The 25,974-nt window shown below is 35.2% G+C and overlaps 1 protein-coding gene and 1 long non-coding RNA gene across 3 annotated transcripts in view; one reads left to right on the top strand and one right to left on the bottom strand.

Annotated features, from left to right (window-relative positions):
* The window catches only part of PIBF1 (progesterone immunomodulatory binding factor 1), a 197,436-nt gene that overhangs the window by 54,992 nt on the left and 116,470 nt on the right, over positions 1-25,974 (bottom strand). For both annotated transcript variants that reach the window (XM_082701266.1, XM_082701267.1), the window contains exons 13-14: positions 20,645-20,735; positions 9,078-9,180 (exon numbers count right to left, since the gene is read on the bottom strand). In XM_082701266.1, the coding sequence (XP_082557392.1) occupies positions 9,078-9,180; positions 20,645-20,735 (194 nt within the window). The remainder of the gene's footprint in view (positions 1-9,077; positions 9,181-20,644; positions 20,736-25,974) is intronic.
* Positions 11,066-15,366, top strand: LOC309849058. Its single transcript, XR_014303459.1, has 2 exons — positions 11,066-11,413; positions 15,002-15,366. It is a non-coding gene; the product is annotated as an uncharacterized lncRNA (long non-coding RNA).

Here is a 25,974-nt window from a genome sequence, read left to right as displayed (position 1 = left end):
ACCCACCCCCAACCTCCCTTCTGCTGCCAACTAACACTCTTTCCCATACGATGTGTTTTTGTTTTGTTTGTTCATTTTTTTTTTTTTTTTTTTTTTTTAGATTCCACATGTTAGTGAGATCATATGGTATTTGTCTTTCTCTGCCTGATTTATTTCAAGTAGCACAATACCCTCTAGCTCCAACCGTGTTGTTGCAAATGGCAAGATTTCATTCTTTCTTATGGTGGAGTCATATTCAATTGTATACATATCCTATCTTCTTTAACCATTCATCCATTGATCAACACTTAGGTTGTTTCTATATCTTGGCTATTATAAATAATGCTACAAGGAATATTGCAACCCTTTTTGAATTAGTGTTTTCATTTTCTTTGACTAAATATCCTGAAGAACTGTTGAATCACATGGTAGTTCTATTTTTAATACTCTGAATAAACTCCATACTGTTTTCCATAGTGGCTGTACCAATTACCAACAGTGAATGAGGGTTTCCTTTTTTCCACACCTTGCCAATACTTGTTATTTCTTGTCTTTTGATTCTAGCCATTCTGACAGGTGTGAAGTGATATCTCATTGTGGTTTTGATTTGCATTTCCCTGATGATTAGTGATGTTGAGCATCTTTTCATGTGCCTCTAGGCTAGCTGTAAGTCTTCTTTGGAAAAATATCTATTCAGATCCTCTGCCCATTTAAAAAAAAAAAAATTTTTTTTTTTTTTTTTTTTTTTTTTTTTGGTATTGGAGCTATAGGAATTCTCTAAATATTTTGGATATCACCTCTTATTGGATATATGATTTCCAAATACTCTTCCTCCTTCAGTAGGTTGAATTTCTATTTTGTTGATGGTTTCCTTTGCTGTGCAGAAGCTTTTAGTTTGTAGTCCCACATGTTTTTTTATACTTTTGGAGTCAGATCCAAAAAAACATCACCAAGGCTGGTATCAAGGAGCTTACTGCCTATGTTTGAAAACTCCATTCTTAACCCATTGGTGGTTTCTTGAGAATTAGGTGGTACACACATACAAAAAAGAAAGTCAGTAATTTTACTCTTTTATATTGAACCAACTAAAGAAACTACAGTCTGAAGACACTGTACATCAAACAATAAAGAACAGTTAACCCTGAGGCCCAGGAAACAAACAAAGTGAGCCCAACCCTATAAGTGCCCTAGTTGACTATATGGAAAGAGTTTTCAGGCACTAGTTTAGGAAGGGGGAATTGTGGCCCAGTCTGCCAAGCTCCCTGAGTTAAGGATCTGTAGAAGTAGAAACCAAATAGAAACTATAGTTGTTATGGCAGAGTACTGAAGAAAAGAGTTGTACACAGACAAAACTCTCAGAATTCCCCCTTTAGTATGCACCAGGGCACTGAACAGCGCATGTATGTAAAGAAATTACCAAGACAGAGATCGAACCACTGAAAAGATTAGAAAGAACAATCTCTGAAGATCACATGGACCAGGAATTTACCTATTGCCACAAGCCAAAGTAGAAAACTTAGTAATTCATAGGACAGGGGGTAGATTATTAAAAAGGCATTGGTTCTGGTAGGGGAGGGGAAAAGTGACCTTAAGATGAGACCTTCTTTACTTATAAAAGCTAAAAGCAAGACTTGAAAGAATGAAACCAATCAGAATGTAAAACAATAATAAAATTAGTAGTCAAGAATGTTAAAATAGCTATTGAAATTGTATTTCATATGCTCAGGAAAATAAAGTTTGAAAAGGTTAGGTAGACCTGGAAGATAGAAAAGAGACCCGAACCGAACTAGAAATGATAACTACAATATCTGAGATGTAAACCATACTAGACTGGATTACAGGCAGATAATACACTGGAGAAGAAAAGATTAGTGGGCTTGAAGACTTAGTAAGAGAAATTATTCAAAAGCCTCAGCAGAAAAAGACTGAAAACAATGAAGAGAAGATCGTTTGTTCTGTTGTAGGGCAACTTCAAACAGTAAAATACATGTCTAATGGAGTCTCCAAAGGAAAGAGAAGTAGGACAGAAACACCTATAAAGACACAAAGGCTGAAAAATTTCCAGATCTGATGATCTTACATATATGTAAGAGGCTTGACAAAATGTAACAGGAAATATGAAGAAAACCATAACAAGCCACATTATAAATTGCTTAAAACTAGTAAAAAAAAAAAAAAATCTTAAAAGCTCCTAGAGAAATAAGACACATTACCTAGAGAGACACAAAGATAAATATGACAGCATATTTCTTGACAGAAACAATGCAAACTAGAAGAGAGTGGAGCAACATCTTTCAAGTACTGAAAAAGAGAGAGAGGAAGAAAAGAGTCAGCCTTTACTTTTCTGCCCTGGGGAAATTCTCTTTGTAAAACAAATATGAACTCAGCAATTCCACTCTTAGGTGTTCACTCCACAGAACTGAAAGAGGTAGTTAAACCTAACGCTTGTACTCGAATATTCACAGCAGCACTATTCACAAAATGTGGAAAGAATCCAAACACCCATCAATGGATGAACGCATAAACAACACATGATGCATCTGTACTACGGAATATTATTTAGTCATAAAAAGGAATTAAATACTGACAGGTGGTATAACAGGAAAATCTTGAAAACATTATGCTAAGTGAAAGCAGCCAGATATAAAAGGTCACATACTGCATGATTCCATTTTTTATGAAGTGTGCTGAAAAGGCAAATTCACAGAGACAGAAAGCACAGAGTGATTGCCAGGGATTGGGTGCGGGGAGAATGGGGAATGACAGCTTAATGGGCAGAGTTTCCTTCTGGGTAATGAAAATGTTCTGTAACTAGATAGTGGTGATAGTAGTACAATATTTTAAACACACCAAAAACCACTGAATTGTACAATTGTGTGTTTTATGTTATGTAAATTTTACTGTCATAGAAGAGTGAACCCTTAAGTGTATACTTCCAGTTTCTTTGGCCTGTCAGAAATATATTTCAGGGGCACCTGGGTGGCTCAGTGGGTTAAAGCCTCTGCCTTTGGCTCAGGTCATGATCTCAGGGTCCTGGGATCAAGCCCCACATCGGGCTCTCTGCTCAGCAGGGAGCCTGCTTCCTCCCCTCTCTCTGCCTGCCTCACTGTCTACTTGTGATCTCTGTCTGTCAAATAAATAAATAAAATCTTAAAAAAAAAAAAAAAGAAATATATTTCAAATTCTTAAATTTAAAACATATCTTAAATTCAGCTAAGAATTATAAGAAATGTAAAAAATGTAAAATGTAAAAAATAAATGTAAAATGTAAAAAAAAAAACCCAAAAAGAGATGAAATAACTTTTTGCAACATATAGAAACAAAAAGACATCATCACCTGCAGACCTGTTCTGTAGGCACAGTTAAAAGAAGTGCATTAACCAGAAACTGTAAGATAGCAGATGGAGATTCAGACCTACACAAAGGAGTTAAGAACACCAGGCACGGTAACTAGTTAAATATAGTATCTTTTCTTCATATTTTTTTTATCTATTTAAAAAACTGTCTATTGCTGGGGTGCCTGGGTGGCTCAGTCTGTTAAGCATCTGACTCTCAAATTCAGGTCAAGTCATGATCTCAGGGTTGTGAGACTGAGCCCCTGGAGGGTGTCCATGTTCATCAGGGAGCTTGCTTAAGATCCTTTTTAAAAAGATTTCTTTAAAAATAAAATATTCCCAATTTTCCATCTTGATCTATAGATTCAATGCAATCTAAATCAAAATCACAGCAGCTTTTTAAAATTTTTTGTAGAAATAATTACAGAATTCATACAGAAGTGCAAAGGACACAAAATAGCCAAATTTGAAAATAAATAGGGTTGGAGGACCACTAGTATCTAATTTCAAGACATCGTAGTTTCAGTAATCAAGAGAGTATAGTATTGGCATAAAGATAAACAAGTTAGATAACTGGAAACAGAATCCAGAAACAGATTCACACATTTATGACTGATTTTCAACAGGGTCTTTTCAATAAATAATGCACAAATTATTTGATTTTAATATGCAAATAAATGAATTTCAATCTATACCTTGCACACAATATACAAATTAACTAAAAACAGATTATAGACTTGAAACTATGAAACATCAAGACAAAAACCCTGTGACTTTGGGTCAGGCAAAGATATTTTAGATTCAATACTATCAATGAAAACCATAGAAGAACGTACTGATAACACTGGATTTGATAAAAACTGCTCTCCAAACACTGCGAAGAGATGGGAAAACAAGCCAAAGAGTGGGAGAAAGTATTTGCAAATCATATCTGGTAAGGGACTTGTATCTAGAATATATAAATAATACTCAAAACTCAATAACAGGAAAACAATGTGATGAAATGGGAAAAAATTTGAAGACGTCCCAGCAATAAGAAGAGCGGAGGGCAAAGGAGCACATGAAAAGATGCTAAATATCACTAGTCATTAGGGAAATGCAAATTAAAACCATAATGAGAGATCACTATACACACCCAGTAGACTGGTTAAAATTAAAAACACTATGTCAAGTCTTTTTTTTTTTTTATTTTATTTATTTATTTTACAGAGAGAGAGAGATCAGAAGTAGGCAGAGAGGCAGTCAGAGAGAGGAGGGGGAGCAGGCTCCCCACTGAGTAGACAGCCTGATGCAGGGCTCGATCCCAGGACCCTGAGATCCTGACCTGAGCCAAAGGCAGAGGCTCAACCCACTGAGCCACCCAGGCGCCCCTATATCAAGTCTTTTGCAAGGTGGTAGAAGAACTAGAACTTTCATACGCTGCTAAGAGAAATGTAAAATGGCACAAACGTTCAGAAAACAGTTTGGCAGTTTCCAAAATGTTAAGTAGACACCTAACCATATGGATATGATCCACCTGGTTCACTCCCAGGTATTTACCCCAAAGAAACAAAAAGCACCTGTTCATAAAAGGACTGTACATGGATAGTCAGATCACCTTTACTTGTAATAGGCAAAAACGGAAAGCTACCCAAATGTCCATCAACAGGTGAATGAATGAACAACAGTGGTATTTCCATAAATGGAATGTTCCTCAGCAATGGGAAGGAAAGAACTATGGATGAATCTTGAAATAATTATGCAGAGTAAAAGAAGTCAGATGAAAAAGAGAGTACATATATATATACACATATATGTATATGTATGTACGTGTATATATATTTGGTAATGGTTTCATAGGTATACATATGTGTCAAAAATTATCATATTAGACACTTTAAGTATGTGCAGGTTACTGTATGTCAATTATATTTCAATAAAGCTAGTATAAAAGAAATATTTTGAATATTTTTTATCATTCTCATTTTGGCACTTCATTTATGTTTAGTTTTAGATATATTCTCAATAACATATATAACTCAATGGTTATAACTTTAGTAATTTGTTTCATCTGTGTATTATATTCTTAAAACTCCAAGCTAGTTTATTTTTAATTTTCTAAAGATTTTAACTAATTAATTCATTTAGAGAGCATGAGTGGGGGGAGGTGCAGAGGGAGGAGGAGAGAGAATCTCAAGCAGACTCTGCACTGAGCATATGGGGCTTGATTTCACCACCCTGAGATCATGACCTAAGCTGAAATCAAGAGTTGGATGACCCTTAACTGATTGAGCTGCCCCTCAAAACTCCAAGCTACGTTAAATAAACTACTTAAAGACTATAGATCTTAAGGAAATTTCCTTTTCTCAATCTCTCTCTCTCTCTCTTCTTTTTTTTTTACCATGTATCATGAATAGTCAGTTGTTATAGAAGCATTCTAATACTATCATCTTTCAGCTAATTAGTTTATATAATTATTTTCAATTTAAGCAACATAACTTTCATGGGCAGAAAACAGATTTTTAAATCCATGGACTATTTCAAATGATAATACTTTATTTTCAATCTTAAAAGAAAAGTTATATACTATTATAGCAATAAAAATTTCAATATACGGTTACTGATTTTTTTCTCCCAATGTCTTATGAAAGATTTTCAAACATACACAAAAGTACAGAACTGAATAACAAACCTATACATAACCTTTACCCAGCTTCAAACATGATCAATACTTTGAAATTCTTCTTTTATCTATGAGCCCTATCCCCCCACTTTTTATGGAATATTTAAAAGCAAATTCTAGGCATTGCATCATTTCATATCACACATATTTCAGTATTTATTTATTTTTTAAAAAAGATTTTATTTATCTATTTGAGAGACAGAGAGTGTGAGAGAGAGAGAGAGCGCGCGGGAGCAGGGAGAAGGGCAGAGAGAGAAGCAGGCTCTCTGCTGAGCACGGAGTCCAGTGTGGGGCTCATCCCGGAACTCTAGGATCATGACCTGAGCTGAAGGCAGACCCTTAACCACTGAGCCAGCCAGGCACCTCCATATTTCAGTTTTTAAATCTTTTTTTTCAATATAAGCCAACAGCTTATTTTAAAATTGTTTCATAAAAAGTCAAAAAGTTAAATTATATTTCATTACAAGAACACTTAATTTAATTTCTTACATTTACCTGCACAATTTTTATGGGGCTGTGTGCCATTTAGAAACTCCTGTTTCAAAGGAAAAGAAATTCCTATTTCAATTAGCTGATGTGCTCAGGAAGGTGGTTTTATTTTTTTTAAAATAATATTATGATACACAGACACACACATCCAACACAGGTCTATATATAGTTAAGGTTTTTTGAGAAATTATTTTTGATATGTCATTAAAAGAAATATGAGGGATATGAGGGATCTATAAAATATTAGCAACAGATATTTCTTTAACCTCTCATTTGTTTCTCTAACTATTTATCCTTCCATAGTGTGCTAGAGCTGGCTTACCACAGTTAGTGATGGCTAACCGGCCAATTTTTAGGAATTTCGTGAGCCGGATGTTAAACACAACCATTATGAAAAATTATTTAAATGCACAATAAAATCAATTTTATTTAAAAAAGGGAACAAGTACTCAAACTCACTGATTTTTAGTTATTTTACTATTAGCTATGCTCTTGAGTTTATCCACATCTGTCATACTTGTGCAGTGGAAATTTTATGTAATGGTGTGTTACTGAGCATCTTTACTCTGTGTTCAGTACCATATGCTGGCAGCTCAGAGTTAGTCACAGGGGCCATAGTTATCCCACTGACACAAGCCAATGCAGCCAATCAGGGCTGTCTCTCACGCTCCTGCCTGGAGAGCTGGTGGTTAACATCCGCCAGTGCCACACTGCTTCCATTCTGAGTGTAACTACGTGTCAGGCACTGGAGTGACAGGTAGTATTTTGGGTCTTTGGGAATTTAAGCATAAAAATCCTCCTAATGTCACACTATTAAAAGTGTTTTAATATGATAAATACGAACAGGTTCTTCAGAACACAAAGAATACATGATATATATTAATAGTTTTTAATATACGTCTTTAAAAATCCCTTTATTTATAAGATCCAAGTTTTAAAATATTAACATAAAAAAGCTGTTATTCTGAAACTCAGGAAATAAAAGGAATCCTAATGAGTTGGCATCTTTGGTTTGAATTGTTTTGTTATTTGAATTTCAGAAGTACAAAAAAATGTAATCAGGTTAAATAAAAGGATTAAAACCACCATGTAAAAATGTATTTGTTTTTTAAATGATGTAATATAAGACTGAGGGAAGTAAGAAATATGAATCTGAATTTTAGAAGATAATTTGGGAACTATCATGTAGCATATAATGTGAGAGCCTGAGAACAGCAACTTAAGTATGTTTAATAGAAAAGTAATTTTTTAACAAAAAAGTCAAAAAGCAAACCTATTTAAAACTGAGGTTTTACATGGTGCTCTGAAGGGGCACGTGCACCCGAATGTTTATAGCAGCAATGTCCACAATAGCCAAATTATGGAAAGAACCTAGATGTCCATCAACAGATGAATGGATCAAAAAGAGGTGGTATATATACACAATGGAATACTATGCAGCCATCAAAAGAAATCAAATCTTGCCATTTGCAACGACATGGATGGAACTAGAGGGTACTATGCTTAGCGAAATAAGTCAATCGGAGAAAGACAACTATCATATGATCTCCCTGGTATGAAGAAGTGGAGATGCAATGTGGGGGGGTTGGGGAGTAGGAAAAGAAAAAATGAAAGAAGGTGGGATTGGGAGGGAGACAAACCATAAAAGACTCAATCTCAAAAAACAGACTGAGGGTTGCTGGGGGGAGGGGGGATGGGAGAGGGTGGTGGGGATACGGACATTGGGGAGGATATGTGCTATGATGAGTGCTGTGAAATGTGTAAACCTGGCGATTCATAGACCTGTACCCCTGGGGATAAAAATACATTATATGTTTATTAAAAAAATAAATAAATTTAATAACAAAACAAAATAAAACAAAAAACAAAAAGACCCTGAGGTTTGAGGGGTGCCTGGGTGGCTCAGTGGGTTAAAGCCTCTGCCTTCAGCTCAGGTCATGATCCCAGGGTCCTGGGATTGAGCCCTGCATTGGGTTCTCTGCTCAGCGGGAGGAGCCTGCTTCCTCCTCACTCTCTGCCTGCCTTTCTGCCTACTTGTGATTTCTGTCAAATAAATAAATAAAATCTTTAAAACAAAACAAAACAAACCCGAGGTTTTAAACTCATGGTTACCAGAGGGGAGGTGGGCGGGAGGATGGGTGAAACAGGTGATGGGCATTAAGAGTACACCTACCATGATGAACGCTGAGTAACATAAGGAATTGTTGAATTACTATATTGTACACCTGAAACTAACATAATACTGTATGTCAACAATGCTGGAATTAAAAAAAAATTAAAAATGAGGTTTTATTTAAAAACTCAAAATGCCATCTGAAATTGCCAAACTTGTTTTGCCAGTTGATATTCTCAGAAATCAAAGCTTTGCCTGTCTAGTCTGCATTTATATTTAGTCTGGGTATTTAATCTCTTTTTTTGATCTTAGTTTTGCCATACACTAAGAGCTGTTTTATAAGGCTTTAACATTAAGTTAGTTTCGTAAGTTGTAAAATCATTTTGTACTAGCAAACAGCTTATTTTAGAACTGCTCAGAAAATATACAAAGGAGTGACAAAGAACTAAAATGAACACTGTGATTCTTTATTTGAGTTTCTTTTGTTTAAGTTATTTACCTCTTGTGAAAGCTGTGTTACTTGCTCCTTTTGATGTTCCAGGTCTTTTAAAACCAACGAGTTTTGTTTTTCTAACTGAAGCACTCTTCTTGCCAAGTGGACACTAGGTAAGTGAAATAAGAAAATGAATGCTTAAAAAAGAGGAATGCTTTCTAAAATATTAATAATGTGTTTGTATGCCTTAAAGCTGACTTACCGTTTCCTAGTAATACTGCAATATTTACAGAAAAAATATGGAGTCAAATATTTTCAGGTGTCAACGGGGAAGACCAATATCCCAACAGCTCAGAATTTTGAAAGTAACATTAAAATCTCCTCAATAATATAACCGTGATATATTGATTACTACAGTAATGGTTTCTAGCCTTTGCTATAAAAGTAGAGAGTTACATTATTACTTGCTTGAAAAGACCACAAGATAGCAATTTACAGTTTTTCTCCATTTTTATAGAAATTTCCCATTTACAAACAAATCAGGCAATTAGTTGAAATAATAATAAGCCTGCACTTAGAAAAGCTTCAATGTTTGCCTCAGACAACAAAATGCATTTTATAGGGCAAAAAACAACTGAATACATTTTCTGTTGAAAGTCGTGCTGGAAAAGATGCATGAAGAGTGGGAAAGTCTATAGTAAAGTCAGCTTCTGTACTAAACAATCACACTTGGACCATCTAATGATGATCACGACTTGTATTGAGTGTAACCTCCAGTATTTAACATCACATTAAATGTGAAATAGCCCAATTCCACTTTAAAGACACAATAAGAAAAAAAAAGACTCAGCTATAAAAATCATTCCTCCTATTTACTAGGGAAAGAAACATGGTATAATTCTTTAAAGCACTGCTAATAATGTTGGGAAGACATGATGTTCCAAAGACCTTCTTTGTGATTCCAAAAAACTAAAACTTCCCTATTTATAATATCTTCATGTTTGAAGGAGTTAATCTATTACTGAGTTGCAAAATCTGTGGAATCGGGGGAGACAAGAAGTTATATAATGACATGGAGTAAAATATTTTCACTTTAAATAAAATTACTTTATTTGTTTATGGAGCAGGAACAATTCCATTATATTTTTAATATTTCCTAACAGTGGATAAAGGAATGCAGATAAAACTCAGGAAGTAATGCTAAATATCATCCTACACATCCATTTCTTTCTTTCTTTCTTTTTTAAAAATTTTATTTATTTGACAGAGAGAGATCACAAGTAGGCAGAGAGGCAAGCAGAAAGAGAGAGAGAGGAGGAATCGGGCTCCCTGCCGAGCAGAGAGCCCGATGTGGGACTCGATCCCAGGACCCTGAGATCATGACCTGAGCTAAAGGCAGAGGCTTAACCCACTGAGCCACCCAGGTTCCCCCTACACATCCATTTCTAAGAACTTGTTATCCCAAATGAAAAAGAGGAGTTCTGGTAAAAGTTTATGTAGTGAATTGCTCAGCTGGTGTAGATATGCTCATATCTACATTTCTACTGGCATAAGATTTTACCTTAATAATCAGCTGAAATAAGAGATGGAAAAGATACTTTATTTTTTGACAATCATTTTTTGTAAAAAACAGCTTTAATGGTACAGAATTTTATTGCTATGTCATTTATATAGCACAAAGTCCACCCATTTGAAGTGTCCAATTAAGTGATTTTTAGTATGTTTAGAATTATGCAATGAATACTCTAATTTTAGAATATTTTCATTCCAAAAAGTCTTTCTCCATTAGCATTGTTCCTCATCTTTCTGCCCAGCTGTTGGGAATCACTGATCTACTTTCTTCTATAGATTTTTAAGATATTTACAGTTATGGCTACCCCATTTTCTGTCTCCCAATCTAAGATTAATGCTAAGTTCTCTCAAATTTGACCCTAAAATAAGATCACTACAAATAAGTTTTAATACTAATTTTATGTTATGTTTACAGTTTTAACCCGCTGGATTTATTGTATATTTGTAAACAGTAATATTTTATTTCATGAACTCTTTTTTATGAAGTTAATATAAAATCCTTTGAGTTATCTTCACTCATATTTTCATTTTCTTTCTCATCCTTCATATATGTTAGGAGTAAGTCTTTTCATCTTTCTCTCAGAACTCAGCACAAGGGTCTTTTGTGTACACAGTAATTTCTCAGTAAGTGTATGTTGAAGGTACAGACCATGTCTGTGTAATGCTCAGTATGGAACAATGAACACAGTCAAATGCTATTACACTGAAAACAGTTGCAAATGGTACAATATGGAAGAAAAGGGGATGCAAGAAAATAATCAGATGCAAAGGTCACCCATTACCAACATTTTGAGGAAGATAATGGCTTGAAGACAGCATGTTTAATGAAAGTAAGTAGCTCATCTGATTTGGGTGCTTTTGTTTTGTTTGGCAATTGCATAATGCTCTTAGGCAGATATGGTGTGCTACCACTTATCAATGCCAAATATCACATGACATAAACTAGTGAATTCAAGAAATTCTTGGTATGTTGGTGCTTATGCCCTAATACCAGGGTTACCTCCTTCTAAGAATTGCCCTGATTTTAGTTGAGGATTCTAAGAAAGGAAGATCAACTCTACATAGAAGGAAGTTATCTTATGATGCCTTGAAATGCTCATAATGTGTTTTATGGTGTTCTAATTACTAGTATTTCGGAGCATTTTACTGAGAACTGTCTAGGAACTGACGCTGACAAAAATGACTAACTTTTATTATGAATGTTGATCTCATTTATGATACATGATGCTTATAATGTAGAAGACACTGCTGTACAATCGGTCTTCAATTGATGCATTTTTATTCCTAAAGTCACTGTACAGATAGCAAAACACATCTCTTCATAGACATTTCAGAAATAGTATTAAGATCCTCGGGTTGCCCTAAATGACCCATTCAGCCCATGGATTATAGATGTTACAGAGAAAAAGGGGAAAAAGAAAGAAAAATTAAAAATATTGTGAAATCTAGAACACACAGGAAATACAGGACATATAATTTTTCATCATTATCATATTGTAATTAAATGAAAATGATTATAATATTAGCATTTTTTTCTTCATCATAAATATCAGTGACTACTAGAAAAGCAGGATGAATTAGAAGAAACATTATTTATTAATTCATTCAACAAGACATCCAAGAACATTTTCTTTTAACAGAATTTATAAAAAGCCCATAATCTATATAGGCACTGGGAACACACAGTTTCTACCTGGAGGATCTAATAGTCCGCGGAAGAAGATGAGCAAGTAAATTACCACGCAGTGTGCTGAATGCTAAGGAGCACACCGAAGGATGAAAACTGAAACTGATGAACCTGATGAGGAAGCAGAGAAAGAGCATTCTGGGTAGAGGGAACAGCATGATGTGTGGGAGTGTGATATGGTCTGATAAAGCACATGGCGCGTGGTGAGAGCTGAAGCTAGAGACAAAGGCAGGGATATATGATGAAAAGCCTTAAAGGTTAAGCTGAGTTTGGATTTTACCCGTAAATTGGTTAGGCATGACATGATCAGATTTGCACTTGGGAGAGTTCTCTGTCAACACTGTGGAGAAGGAAGAAGACTTGAGCCAATTATAAAGTTAAGATCACAGTCTACAGTGGTGGTCTCAAAAAGCAATTATGGGCAAAATAATCCATTGAAGTATGAGAAATTTTACTGACATTTATTTTAATATTAAATGTCTTTAAAATTTTATTATTGTTTTAAGATTTTATTCATTTGACAGAGACGGGGGGGTAGAAATAGAAAGAGAGCACAAGCAGGGCAGAAGTGGCAGAAGCAGGCTCTCCACCAAGCAGGAAGCCCAACATAGGGCTTGATCCCAGGATCCCTGGGATTATGACCTGAGCCAAACAAGGCAAACACTAAACTAGTCGACTGAGCCACCCAAGAGTTGCAAGTGTCTTTAAAATGTTAATTTTCTATATAGGTTTTCTATTTCAATGTACATAATATGTTATTCATATGATAGTACATATATGTAATTGATAAATAAATACATGTACATGGATTGGTAGGTGAATGCTCATGTTTTTTTCCCAATAGGGAGTCATTAAAAAGTCTGGAGACCATTGGTCTAGGCCAGTTTTTTCCAATAGAAACATAATGCAAGCCACACATGTAATTTAAAAATTTTAGGGGCCACATTAAAAATATTACAAAACACTTACCTCACATGATATCAAAAATTAACTCAAAATGGATAAAAGACCTAAATGACCTAAATGTAAAAGCTAAAATATAAACTCTTAGAAGAAAACACAGGAGTAAATCTTCCTGACCTTGGAATTTGGCAAAGGATTCTTAGATATGGCGTGAAAAGCACAAGCAACAGAAGAAAAATTAGATAAACTGCACTGCATCAAAATTAAACAGTTTTGTGCCTCAAAAGACACCATCAGGAAAGTGAAAAGACAACACATGAAACAGAAGAGAACTTTCCAAAATATGTATCTGATAAGGGACTTGTATTTAGAAAATATAAAGTATTCTTTAAAAAAAAAAAAAGGTTTTATTTATTTATTTCAGAGACAGCGAGAGTGAGAGAGCACAAGTGAGATTGAGGGGGAGCAGCAGAAGTAGAAGGAGAAGAGGCTCCTTACTGAATAGGGAGCCTGATGCCAGACTTGATCCCAGGACACTGGGATAGTGATCTGAGCTGAAGGCACAAGCTTAACCAACTGAGCCACTCCAGGTACCCCTTAAGAACTCTTACAACTCAGTTATAAAAAGACAATCCAATTGCAGCATTTACAACAGTGCCTTATGCTACAGAAAATTCTAAGTGATTACATAAATGTATCTTTGTACTCCTTGTACTTCCACGTCCTCTGAAAGCATAATGATAGGGTCAGACACATATATATCACAGATTTTCAGATATTCCTCTTGAAAGGTTGGTACAAATTTTAATTCTCATGAACTAGAATGAAAGTCCTCCAAAGACTAGGATTTTTATTTATTTTCTTCTTGAATGTAGTCAAAGTACATTGAGTAATACCCGGTACAAAGGAGGTGCTCAGTAATAAACCACTGAAAGACTGAACTTTATATAAGACCTCCTGTTTTGGGGCACCTGGGTGCCTCAGTGGGTTAAGCCTCTGCCTTTGGCTCAGGTCATGATCTCAGGGTCTTGGAATCAAGCCCCGCATCAGGCTCTGTGCTCAGCAGGGAGCCTGCTTCCCCATCTCTCTCTGCCTGCCTCTCTGCCTGCCTCTCTGCCTACTTGTGATCTCTCTCTCTCTGTCAAATAAATAAATAAAATCTTAAAAAAAAAAAAAAAAGAAAAGACCTCCTGTTTCTTCATACCCTAGCTCACCATGGGCATAATCAATCTTTAAAAGTTTTGCTAATATTACCTTTTTTAAACATTAGAATCTTACTTTAAATTTTTTCATTTGTGAGGTTAAACACATTTTCATATGTCTGTCAGACATTTGTATTTTTTTTAAAGATTTTATTTATTTATTTGACAGAGATCACAAGTAGGCAGAGAGGCAGGCAGAGGGAAAAGGGGAAGCAGGCTCCCCACTGAGCAGACAGCCCCGTGCGGGGCTCGATCCCAGGACCCTGAGATCATGACCTGAGCCGAAGTCAGAGGCTTAACCCACTGAGCCAACCAGGTGCCCCACATTTGTATTTCTTATTTAATGCAGTGATGTTTATTTTCTTTTCTTATCTACTTCAAATCATAACTACATGGGTAATTCTACTCCGTCTAAATTATTTAAAAATATCAAGGTCTTCTGTAATCTCAACTGAACCAACCTTATTTTCCACCAGTCTACTCTACTTAATGTCCAATGAAGATGCTTTGTATATTCCTTCCTCTATACCTCTGTTGGTCCCCCAGTCTGAAGAAGACAGGTTACTTCATTGCTCGACAGATTCAACTTCTTCTTCTTTTTCTTCTTTTTTTTTTTTTTTTTGAAGTAGGCTCCACCAATGTGGGACTCAAACTCAAGACCGAAGACCTGAGCTGAGATCAAGAACCAGATGCCTAACTGAGCCGCTCAGGCAACCCAGACCCAACTTTTTCTCAAAGTCTCTCTTCAAGATCCGCTTCTTCCATTTCTGACCATTCCAGTCTTCACTGATCTCTATTCCTCTGACTGATACAGTCTGGCATACAATATGGCACTAAATTACATACTTTTTGATCTTTTTTGATATTCTTTCACATGTGTTAATCGTTTCTTTAACGAGAGATGGAACTTACATGGAGACCCGATATTACCCCCTGTGGTGTATGCTAAACGGAGTAGACACTTAATAAATCCTTCTTGATTTTGTTTTAAGTGAATTTTGTTCCTATAAACACACTGGTAGAAACCATATTCTTAGCTCGCAGAGTTTCAATATTAAAGCGTGACAATGCTCAGAATCTAAGCACTGAACTTGTAATAAAAACGTGCATGAAGTTAGTAAAGGAAGGCAAATATTACAGATACCCATTCATCTCCCCTTCTGTATCTTTAAATGTGGCATATTGTGGTGCATGAGTGGGTGTCATAAGTGGATTCTGTGTAGAAATCTGGGGTGTTAGAAGTGGGAAGAAAGAAATTCACTTTAACTGAAATCCAAAGCAAGACGAATGAAGAATTTCTCATCGATGTTGCTGAGTTTCTGTCTCTTTAAGCACAATGCACATAGAATGAAAACAAGTCCTTCCCAACTTCTCTATAAAGAGCAACTATGACTATAGTCAGGAAAAATGACTCCTGCTAAAGGTTATTATTATTATTTTTTGTACAGAATGTACTGAACTCAAGAAAGCACTGCTTTTACTGGCTATCTGTTGGACATTAAGGTAGGTACAACAATATTTCTTTGTAATTATATTTATTGCCATGTGATTTTTACCTGCACCAAGATTAAGTTCAACATCAACTAGAAACTACTACTACAGGAGTGCAGTTTTGTATCTAAATATTAAATAAAAATTTCACCTGTTAGCTGGTAAAATTTTCCCATCTGAGTTTTCTCTTAGTTCCCTCAACAACTTCTCGACTCCAGATAAAAGTTATTCTCTTAGATCTGTAGACGGAAGTAGCACTGCTGATTCTTACATATAACTTCATAATAGTATAGCCCCACCAATGTGGACATGAGAGATTTCCATCTCTATTGGAGATGTCAAAGCAGAATGGAGAAGTGATGTTCTGTCCCAATTCCTTCAATCTTGGGTATGATTTTCTAAGTACTATCAAAACTTCTTATAAGTAAATATTTACTTAGTGACTTGCTAATTAGTTACCTGTTTGAAATGACATTTGGCTTTTCGATCTTTATCAATTTTAGCAGTTCAGAGGTCTGTCTCTACTAGTATGGCATAAAAAAATAAATTGTTCCCAAAAAGGGCACTAGTGCCAGAATGATTCTGGCTTCAGAGCTCTTCAGGTTGGTGATGCCTGTACTGCCTGTTCTGTTGGTAATTCTTGAGAACCAAATAATGGTCTCATGCTGATGACCTATAGTCATATGAAACTTGCCCTAGTTTCTTCTATAGGTTTCAACTTTCGAGTTGACCACGAATAGAACATCAGTAACTTTTTAAAGGGCTATTCCTAAAACCAACCCAAATGAAATCAGTACAACTTTCCCCAAGGACAAAAATGATACTTCATCTCCATGAGAATAACAAGAGAAAAGCAAATTTTCATTATGCACCAAAGTTTACTAGAGGAAAAACAAGTTTCCTCTGCTTTAATTTTTTCCTTTATTATAAAGCTCCGTCTACTGTGAGACTTTCAACTTTCAACTCTTTATAAAACTAGACGGAAACTAAAACAAAAGGTCTATAGTATGCAGTAAATCTTGCAGTTCGAAAGGTTTAAGAACCTTCAGAAAAGGCTACCCATTCAGATCTGCCAAAGCAAACAGAGAAGCACACACTGAGACCATGTTACTGCCTGGGTGTTACTCATTTAAGTTGCAGGTTAAAGAGCATAACCAAAATATGTAACCAGAAAATCTTGTTTGCTATTTTCAAAACAGTCATGACCGAAACAAAAACATGACTTCAGATTTTCAAGTTTCATCAAGTCAAGAAGAGCCCATTTCATTTTAATTTACTTTCATTATGTAAGCCCTTTTCACCTACTGCAACTTTGTCCCAGAAAGAGTTTGATGTGATATTTCCTTATTGTTGATTATCTCCACTGAAACTCTGAAATATAAATAAGCTGATTTGAGAATTATAATGTGTTTAAGAGACATTTTGAGGAGTTACTTTTCAAAGCACAAAAATTAACTTTGCTACTTTTTTATAGGAAATTGGCATTACAATATGTCTTAATACTAGTAGCAAAGAAAGTGCATCTCAAAACCGGTTTCATGTCCAGGGGAGTGTCTTGACTAATTAAGAAGTCTCATTAAAATTCTCAAACAAAATTGTTTTAAGTGAAAACTTAAACTGGGACTAAAGTTTTTGGAACACTAGCTTTTCCTTTCAAATCAACTATGTAATGTACTCTAAGAAATATTAATCAGTCTAACAAACGAGCCTTTACTGAATGACCTGCTACATGCCAGGTGCTGTGTGATGAGCTCTGCATTCATGTTCTCACTTTCGTTTCATAACATACCTTGAGTAGCAACAGGCAACCTGTGAAAATTTTCAGTAACTATCGAATTTATTAACATGAAACTCAAAAACCAAAGGTCTAAAAATTAAATTTTTGGATAACCATTAAAAACTATGGGGCGTCTGGGTGGCTCAGTTGTTGAGCATCTGCCTTCGGCTCAGGTCATGATCCCAGGGTCCTGGGATCGAGTCCGACATTGGGCTCTCTGCTCAGCGAGGAGGCTGCTCTCCCTCTTCCTCTCCCACTTGACCCTACTTGTGCTCCCTCTCTCCCCGTGTCTTTCTCTGTCAAATAAATAAATAAATAGAATCTTAAAAAAAAAAATCTTTTTGAAGACTATTCCATGACATAAGAAAATGTTCAAGATGGAATTGTAAGATAAAAAATTAAGCTTCCATGTTACATATAATAATACCCTAACTATGCAAGAAAATACATGTATCTATATAAATTCTGAATAGTTATCTTTGGATGGTAGGATTACCAGCAATTTTCTAAAGTAAACATATTATTTTTATAATCAGAAATTTACTCCAATTAAGCATTACTCTAATGTACCTCAATCTGATTGTTGAATGTATAAGATTTTATATCAAGCACAGTATGAATGGAATGTATAGTGTAGCAGTTGAAAATAAGTTCCTTTGAAATTTTAATATAGTTTGGTATAGACTAACGCGTAATGAAAACTTTATTACGCAAACATTTCATGTGCGGTTGATTGAGTTGTTTTATAATGTACCTTCAGTTTCCATTGCTTTAATTTTAAATGTGAAGAATTCAATACAGATTCTCTTAAAAGCTACATTGCTTTCATCTTAAATAAGTTAAACTTAAACAGAGCATGAAGCCATTGACTTCTTTGCAAATATCTACTAAAAAATGAAATACAGACTTTGTAAACTTTGGAAATGTCTCAGACCCTGAAAGAGGGACCCTCTTTGCTACTGCTCAATTTCATGCATACAGCAGGCACTCAATAAAAGATGTTGAATGAATGGATGAAGGAATGCATAAATGTCCTCTTTGGATATGTAGACTTACTTTCCCTTCACTTAGTTTAGATGACCTGAGAAGCACTTCCTCAAAATAACCTTCTGGTTCACCATGAGACGAATGCCTGGCACCAGCTGGTAGGAGATATTAATAGTATGCCCATTAGGCACTTGTTCAAGGCACATAGATAGCTCAGTGATAAAATCTTTAGAAATATTTGGATAGTTAAGATTATTCAGAATATGAATCAGTTGTGGTTCCTTAAATCTTCACTCTAAAATTATTAAGAAATCAACATCTGTTTTGGGAAATTCTTAAAAAAAAGTAAGGTAACAGCAATAATTACTTTCAATTTTAGAGGAACTCAGCATTTAGGGCTAAAGAAAAAAGCTTGCAACAGCAAAATTCTTTTTCCCCCTTGTGACAAAGATTCTTTTGAAGGATTCATATTGCTAAAAAAAGAAGAGAATAGATCTTTCCCTTCAAATTTCAATTTTTAGTATTTACCAATCATTTACCATTGACAAAGAAGTTTTACCCACAAAAGTACTTTCTATTCCTCCCTAAGCAATAGAATGCTCCAAAACAGTGATATGATGATAATTACAAAATAGCCGAGGTCACCCTTAGTGACCTGTGAAGAGAGTGGGCAGAGAATGGGAATGGGACGGGGCTATAACTGATTTTTCAAATAATACTTAATTTAGAAATACGTGCATCTTCACCAGACAGAATTAACCATTCCAGCTAAAAAATGACACTTGACAGTCATTCGTCCTTGATCTAAAATTTTTCCAAATATTTTCTTTAACCAGTAAGGGAAATAAAGCATCCATTTGTTTTGTTATAAAATGGTCTATATCTTACATCATGGCCTTAAAGACATTTTATTCTCTGAGCCATCACCTCAAAGTTTCTATGAAAGTATTAGAATTCAGATAAATTGTATTTCTTACTTAATGTGTAATGTCTCTAAATGTTTCAATCAACTCATACAAAGATAAAAGATAGGCAGCTCTGAATCCTCACTCAGAGAAGAGACAATTCTACTAGGTATCTCACATCATGCTACAAAGAGAAAGAGAATAAATAAGAGTAAGATACAGTTGCTGACCTTGAGAAACCTTCCATCTGGCTGGGGAAATGACATGGGAAACAAGAGTTAATGAGATAAGAGAGATGCTCTATTGTGTAGTATGGAGACAATAGATGTTTATAGGCATAAAGATATACTGCCCTCATTTTGGGTAGAGAAGCAAAGGAGGCTGGAGAGGTGGGACCACGTGGAGAGGCCTGGAGGTCTGGCAGAAATATTTAGGTTTGATAGAGTAGCAAACAGGGCAGTGAGATGTTTTTGCACAGAAGGATGAACTAAAGTGGAGAAAGGAATTAGGTAAAAAAAAAAAAAAAAAATCAGCTAGGTCAATTAGAAAACTGATTAAAATAGATACAATTTTTTTATTAGTGTACTTTAAGAAGTATCTCATGAAATCACGAATGGATCTCCCCCCAAGTTTTCTGGGCTTCACAGTCTTCTATACTTTAAATTATAATACACGTTCAGTCTCATCTCTTTCTCTCCCTGCCTCTCTTTTTCTTTTTCTCAAATATATGTCAAGGAATATACACAGCTGAATTAAAAACAAGAGGAAAAAAAGGAAGCATAATCAATTAATTTTAACCTGAAAACTGTTGGTACAAAAGCATTTGTAACTCACTTGAAATTAACATGAAAATAAAACTAAAATGGTGTCATTATCACTAAATCTAATTCTAGGAAAGTTCTAACATACACTTCGTTTTATTGACCATTAAGCTCACTTAAAAATACATGAAATGCATGATTATAACTTACTGTGCTTTATTCTGTGAGCAATTTAATATTTATGCATACTAAGAATAAAGTAACTTTACTTTGCACATTATCAAAAAAGCATAATGTAATTACATTTAGCTTGAGTAGATAAGTAAAACAAATATATATTGATTTTACCTTTGCTTTAGTCGCCTTTTGGCTGTTGTGGGAACATTAGCACCATAGCCATAGGAAAAAAGAACCCTTTCCGCCTCATCTTCATTTTCAACTGGAAAATATTAAAGTGTATGATGTAAAATAAGTTTTTTTTTTCCTTAAAAAGCACGGCAGAAGTGAAAATAAAAGAGGTCATACTAATGAATCAGGGAGCATAAGAGCATTAAAAAGGGCTAATGCATAATCTCAAACAGTCCATTTGTAAGTAGAAGCGTATTTCTTCAAGTATAGGGTCACTTAAATTTGTTCCACTTATTTTTAAAAGGTGTAAGGGCTTGCATCATAGTTAAAGTTTCTTCTTATAAAGCATAATAATATAGATGCTGTGTTATTCTGAATGATTCTAAGGCTTTTTTTGTGGAATGTGTGTCATGTAATTATAAATAAGTAATGATAACATCAATTTCATTACTTCTCTTCTTGATAAAACAAATGATTATTTTTAATTAGGAAAGATGTCCATTATTTTATCAGAACAACTTTATCTTAACTTGCAATCATGATATTGTACATTTAAGTAGGTTACTCTGTGATAAAAAATGCACACTATGAACAATGTATTGACGGCCTTTTTTTTTTAAGTAGAAAAAAATTCAGTTTAACTGTTTACTTCTAAATCCCGCCACTGTCACACCACTCTTTTTCAGGAGGAATTTTAACTGACAGGTTAGCATTTCATTGTTAAAAAGTTTGAAGGCAATGGCAACTTTATTGTAGGTTGGGATTAAAAAATAAAGTCCCCCAAACTAAAGGTTTACTAGCTCAAATTAAGACAGTCAGTGATATATAACAATTTTTATAACATTATTCAACAACAACCATTATTTTAACATTAAAAAGAGAAACCTTTCTCTTTCTTTTTTAGAAGATTTTATTTATTTATTTGTCAGAGAGAGAGAGAGAGAGCACAAGCAGGGAGTGGCAGGCAGAGTACGCAGAGGGAGAAGCAAGCAAGGAGCCAGATTCTGATCACTGCCGAGGGCCCTGGGGTCATGACCTGAGCTGACGGCAGACACTTAACCGACTGAGCCATCAAGGCGCCCCCAAAGACCTTTCAGAAGTGTTCCAGATTTAAAACAAAGCCACAGAGTTCACATTAGTAAATGAAGCTATTTGCAGGTCCATTAATGTAACATGCATATATTTGTTGACTGATCTTTTTATGGCATAATAAGAATTTTAAATAAATTTTCCCTGTTTTCCTTTAACTTTATTCCTATTTTTCATGGTGAACCAGAGTCCGTCTTCAGAGGTAGATTTATTAGTTTTCAGGTAAATGTGGAAGCAAGAGATGACATATGCCATTGCCAATACTATTATCAGCTGTCATGGCTCCAGATCCAAGATGAGTTCAATTTGGCTCTATCAGAATGGCAGAATGGCTCTCCAAGAGCTGGTATTTACTTTATTTATTTATTTAAAAGATTTTGTTTATTTATTTGACAGACAGAGATCACAAGCAGGCAGAGAGGAAGGCAGAGAGAGAGAGAGAGAGAGAGAGAGAGAAGGAAGCAGGCTCCCCGCTGAGCAGAGAGCCGGATGCAGGTCTTGATCCCAGGATCCTAGGATCACCATCTGAGCAGAAGGCAGAGCCTTTAACCCACTGAACCACCCAGGCACCCCCTTGAGTTGGCATTTTGATACCTATCTGACTTTTGTCTCTAAGTTCAGAAGGAAGAAGGTAAATGTAGTTAAAATCTCAAAAACCCATCAGTTAGATATTAATGGACATCTTAAATTTGAGGGTTTTTTTTAATTGTTCAAATTTTTATTTTGGTGCACAGTATAAGAAATGAACTTTTAAATCAACTGAATTTTATGGAAAATGGAACATCAAATAAATTAGACCCATGTTAAAATAGAAGGTCAGTTAAGTGTCCAAACTTAAGGATTTAAGAGCCACAGGTAAACTTCAATTCTATAATCTTCTTTAAAAGGTCAAAGTCTTTCAAACACAACTTTGCTATGTACTGCACCTAATAAATGAAGTCTAACCATCTTCATCTCAGCTAAAATTTCCTGTATTAGATGGTGATCCTTTGAAAATTGTACACAATGTAGTACTAAAAAAGAATGTTTTTTTATTTTTTAAAGTTTATTTATTTATTTGACAGAGAGAGAGAGATCACAAGTAGGTGGAGAGGCAGGCAGAGAGAGAGAGAGGAGGAAGCAGGCTCCCCGCTGAGCAGAGAGCCCAATGCGGGACTCGATCCCAGGACCCTGAGATCATGACCTGAGCTGAAGGCAGAGGATTAGAGGATTTAACCCACTGAGCCACCCAGGAGCCCCCTAAAAAAGAATGTTTGGTACTACATCTTTGAAATTTTTGTTACTAAGTAGTCTTTAAGAATATAAATATTCTTTTTTTTTTTTAAAGATAAGAATATTCTAATTTCCATTGTGAATGGATAGAGATGACCCTAGTTTCTAGATCTTCCAAGTATAAATATATTTTATTCTAAGATGATTTTAATATGATTTAAACAAAAGCAAAGCAAAAATTTATTTCTGCATTTTTCCTAAAGATTTTATTAAGAGGGATGCCTGAGTGGCTCCGTGAGTTAAGAGTCTGACTCTTGATTTTGGCTCCGGTCATGATCTCAGGGTGGTGAGATTGAGCCCTGCATCTAGCTCTGTGCTGGGCATAGAGCCTGCTTAGGATTCTCTCTATCCCTCTCCCTCTGCCAGCACCCCACTCCCATTTCTCTTGGGTTGCATGTCTGCTAACTCTCTCTTAAAAAAAAAAAAAAAAGATTTTATTCAGAAAATATTTACACATACAGAAAAGCTGAAGGATGTTTATAGTGTACACCCATATAGCTCAACATCTGGATTCTAAGTTAAACATTGCATTGTACATAATTTATTATACATCTATCACTTCATACGTTTATGGATGTATCTTACATTTCTGATGTTATTTTCAAGTAAGTTGTAGACATCTGTCCTTCACCTTTTAACAGTTCAACATGTAAATTATCAACTATAGTTCAATATTTATTTTAGTTCTTCTTAAAAAAATTAAATTTACATATGGTAAGGGGTACAAATCTTAAATCTACCATTTGGTGAGTTCTGAGAATATACACATATGTGTAACACAAACCCTATTAAGATACAGAATTACAACACCCTGGAAAGTTCCCTAACATCTCTTTTCCCAGTTAATTTTTGGAGACAACCATCCTTAGAGGCAAACACTGTAGTGCATTTTTTCACTATAGATTAATTTTTCCTCTTCTAGATTTTTACATTTTTTTTTTTTTTTAAGATTTCATTTATTTACTTGACAGACAGAGATCACAAGTAGGCAGAGGGCAGGCAGAGAGAGATTGGAAGCAGGCTCCCCGCCGAGAAAAGAGCCCGATGTGGGGCTGGATACCAGGACCCTGGGATCATGATTGGAGCCAAAGGCAGAGGCTGTAACCCACTGAGCCACATAGGCACCCCTAGACTTTTACATTTTTACATTTAAGGCTTCTTAGATAAGCGTAAAATTTTTCAGATTCACCCATGTTGTTGAAGAATCAGTAGTTTGTAACTGTTTCTTTTTACTATGGGGTAGTATTCTAGAATATAAAATGTATTATGGTTTGATTAGCCATTTTCCTGTGATAGTCACCTGGGTTGTTGCCAGTTTTTGACTATCATGAATGCAGTTCCTAAGAATATCAGGTAGAACTCTTTTTGTGTGCATATGCTTTCTTTTCTCTTGGACAAAATACATAGGAATAGAATTGCTGTATTATCACATAGGTTGTTTGGTTTTATAACAAATTGCGGTTGTTCTGTATTCTCACTAACATTGCTATAACCAGTCTTTCTAATTTCAGCCATTTTCGTAGGTGTGTACTAGTATTACTGAATGTGGGCCTTTTAATAGGTCTTTGCATTTCCATATAAATGGAATATGAAAAGTATTTTAAACTGCATTAAAATGTTACATATTTTATAAAAATAGAAATCTTTGCCTTGTACTCACGCTCTCTTAAAGAAAAAGCATTTACTACTTCATCATTAGGTATCATATTAGCTGTAGGTTCTTTGTAGATATCCTTTATCAGATTGAGGAAGTTCTGTTCTACTCCTGATTTATTTAGACAGAGGGACATGCACAAAATTCTGAGGATAAGAAGGAGTAAAATAAGATGATATGACAGGGAATGGCAAGGCATGAAAGACAAAGGAAAGTATAATGAAAAAAGTCATGCTAAGGAATGTGACTTTATGCTGTCTTAAGATGACAGGCATTAAAGCAGGTGTATGGTACAATCAAATCTGTATTTTATAAAGATTCCTCTGACTCCAGTCAAGACACTGGCAAATTTGGAAACTTGCAGTTATTGGATACTGACACTAGATATGGAAGAAGATAACTATAGGAATTAAATGAAAGTTTTCCTTAAATGGGCCTACAAATACAACAGAGTATAAGAAAATGTGCATAAAACAAATTCAAATTCAATTTCAGCTTCAACTGGAGTTTAAACCCACTTTATAAGAATGTCCCTTTCTGATATTTCTGACTTTCAAACAAAAATAATGAATGGTGAAAGTTAATTTAAAATATTCCCGTAACACCTAGGATAACACAGAAAAGAGAGCATATTGAGAGGAAACAGAAGAGGTAGAAATTGAAGGTCCAGCATTATTACCAGGTAGAGCCAAGGAATTTTTGTTTTTAAAGACTCATTCAAAGTGTCACCTCCTCTCCTAGGTATTGTATTCCTCACCTCCAAGGTGGAAATAACTTATCATCACTTGTGTATTTCCACTAAGAAATGCCTATTTCTTGCTACTAGCACGTATCTCACTACTTTAATTATCTTTAATATGTTTGCTTCTTCCAGCGGTGTAGGTGAGGAAGTCTAATCAGCAAGCATTATCACAGGAACTCCCCATGCCCGGATCCTGGCACATTTAACCGCTCCATGAGGAACTGAATACATGAAAAGATAAAATCTATCATGGTTAACCTATTTTTTAAGTGCCAACTACTGAAATTAAGATTAACTAATTTTTTGGGCGCCTGGATGGCTCAGTCGTTTAAGTGGCTGCCTGCAACTAGGGTCATGATCCCAGGGACCTGGGATTGGGTCCTGCATCGGGATCTCTGCTCTGCGGAGGGCCTGCTCTCCCTCTCCCTGCCGCTCTGCTTACTGGTGCTCTCTATCTCTCTGTCAAATAAATAAATAAAATCTTAAAAAAAAAAAAAAAAGGAATAACTAATTTTTAAAATATAAGATATATATTTTTTGAAAGTCACCAACTGGATTTTAAAGAAACAGACA

Source organism: Mustela nivalis, assembly GCF_964662115.1.
Source record: "Mustela nivalis genome assembly, chromosome: 15".
NCBI classification, from domain to species: Eukaryota; Metazoa; Chordata; class Mammalia; order Carnivora; family Mustelidae; genus Mustela; species Mustela nivalis.
This window is presented reverse-complemented; position numbering and strand designations above follow the sequence as displayed.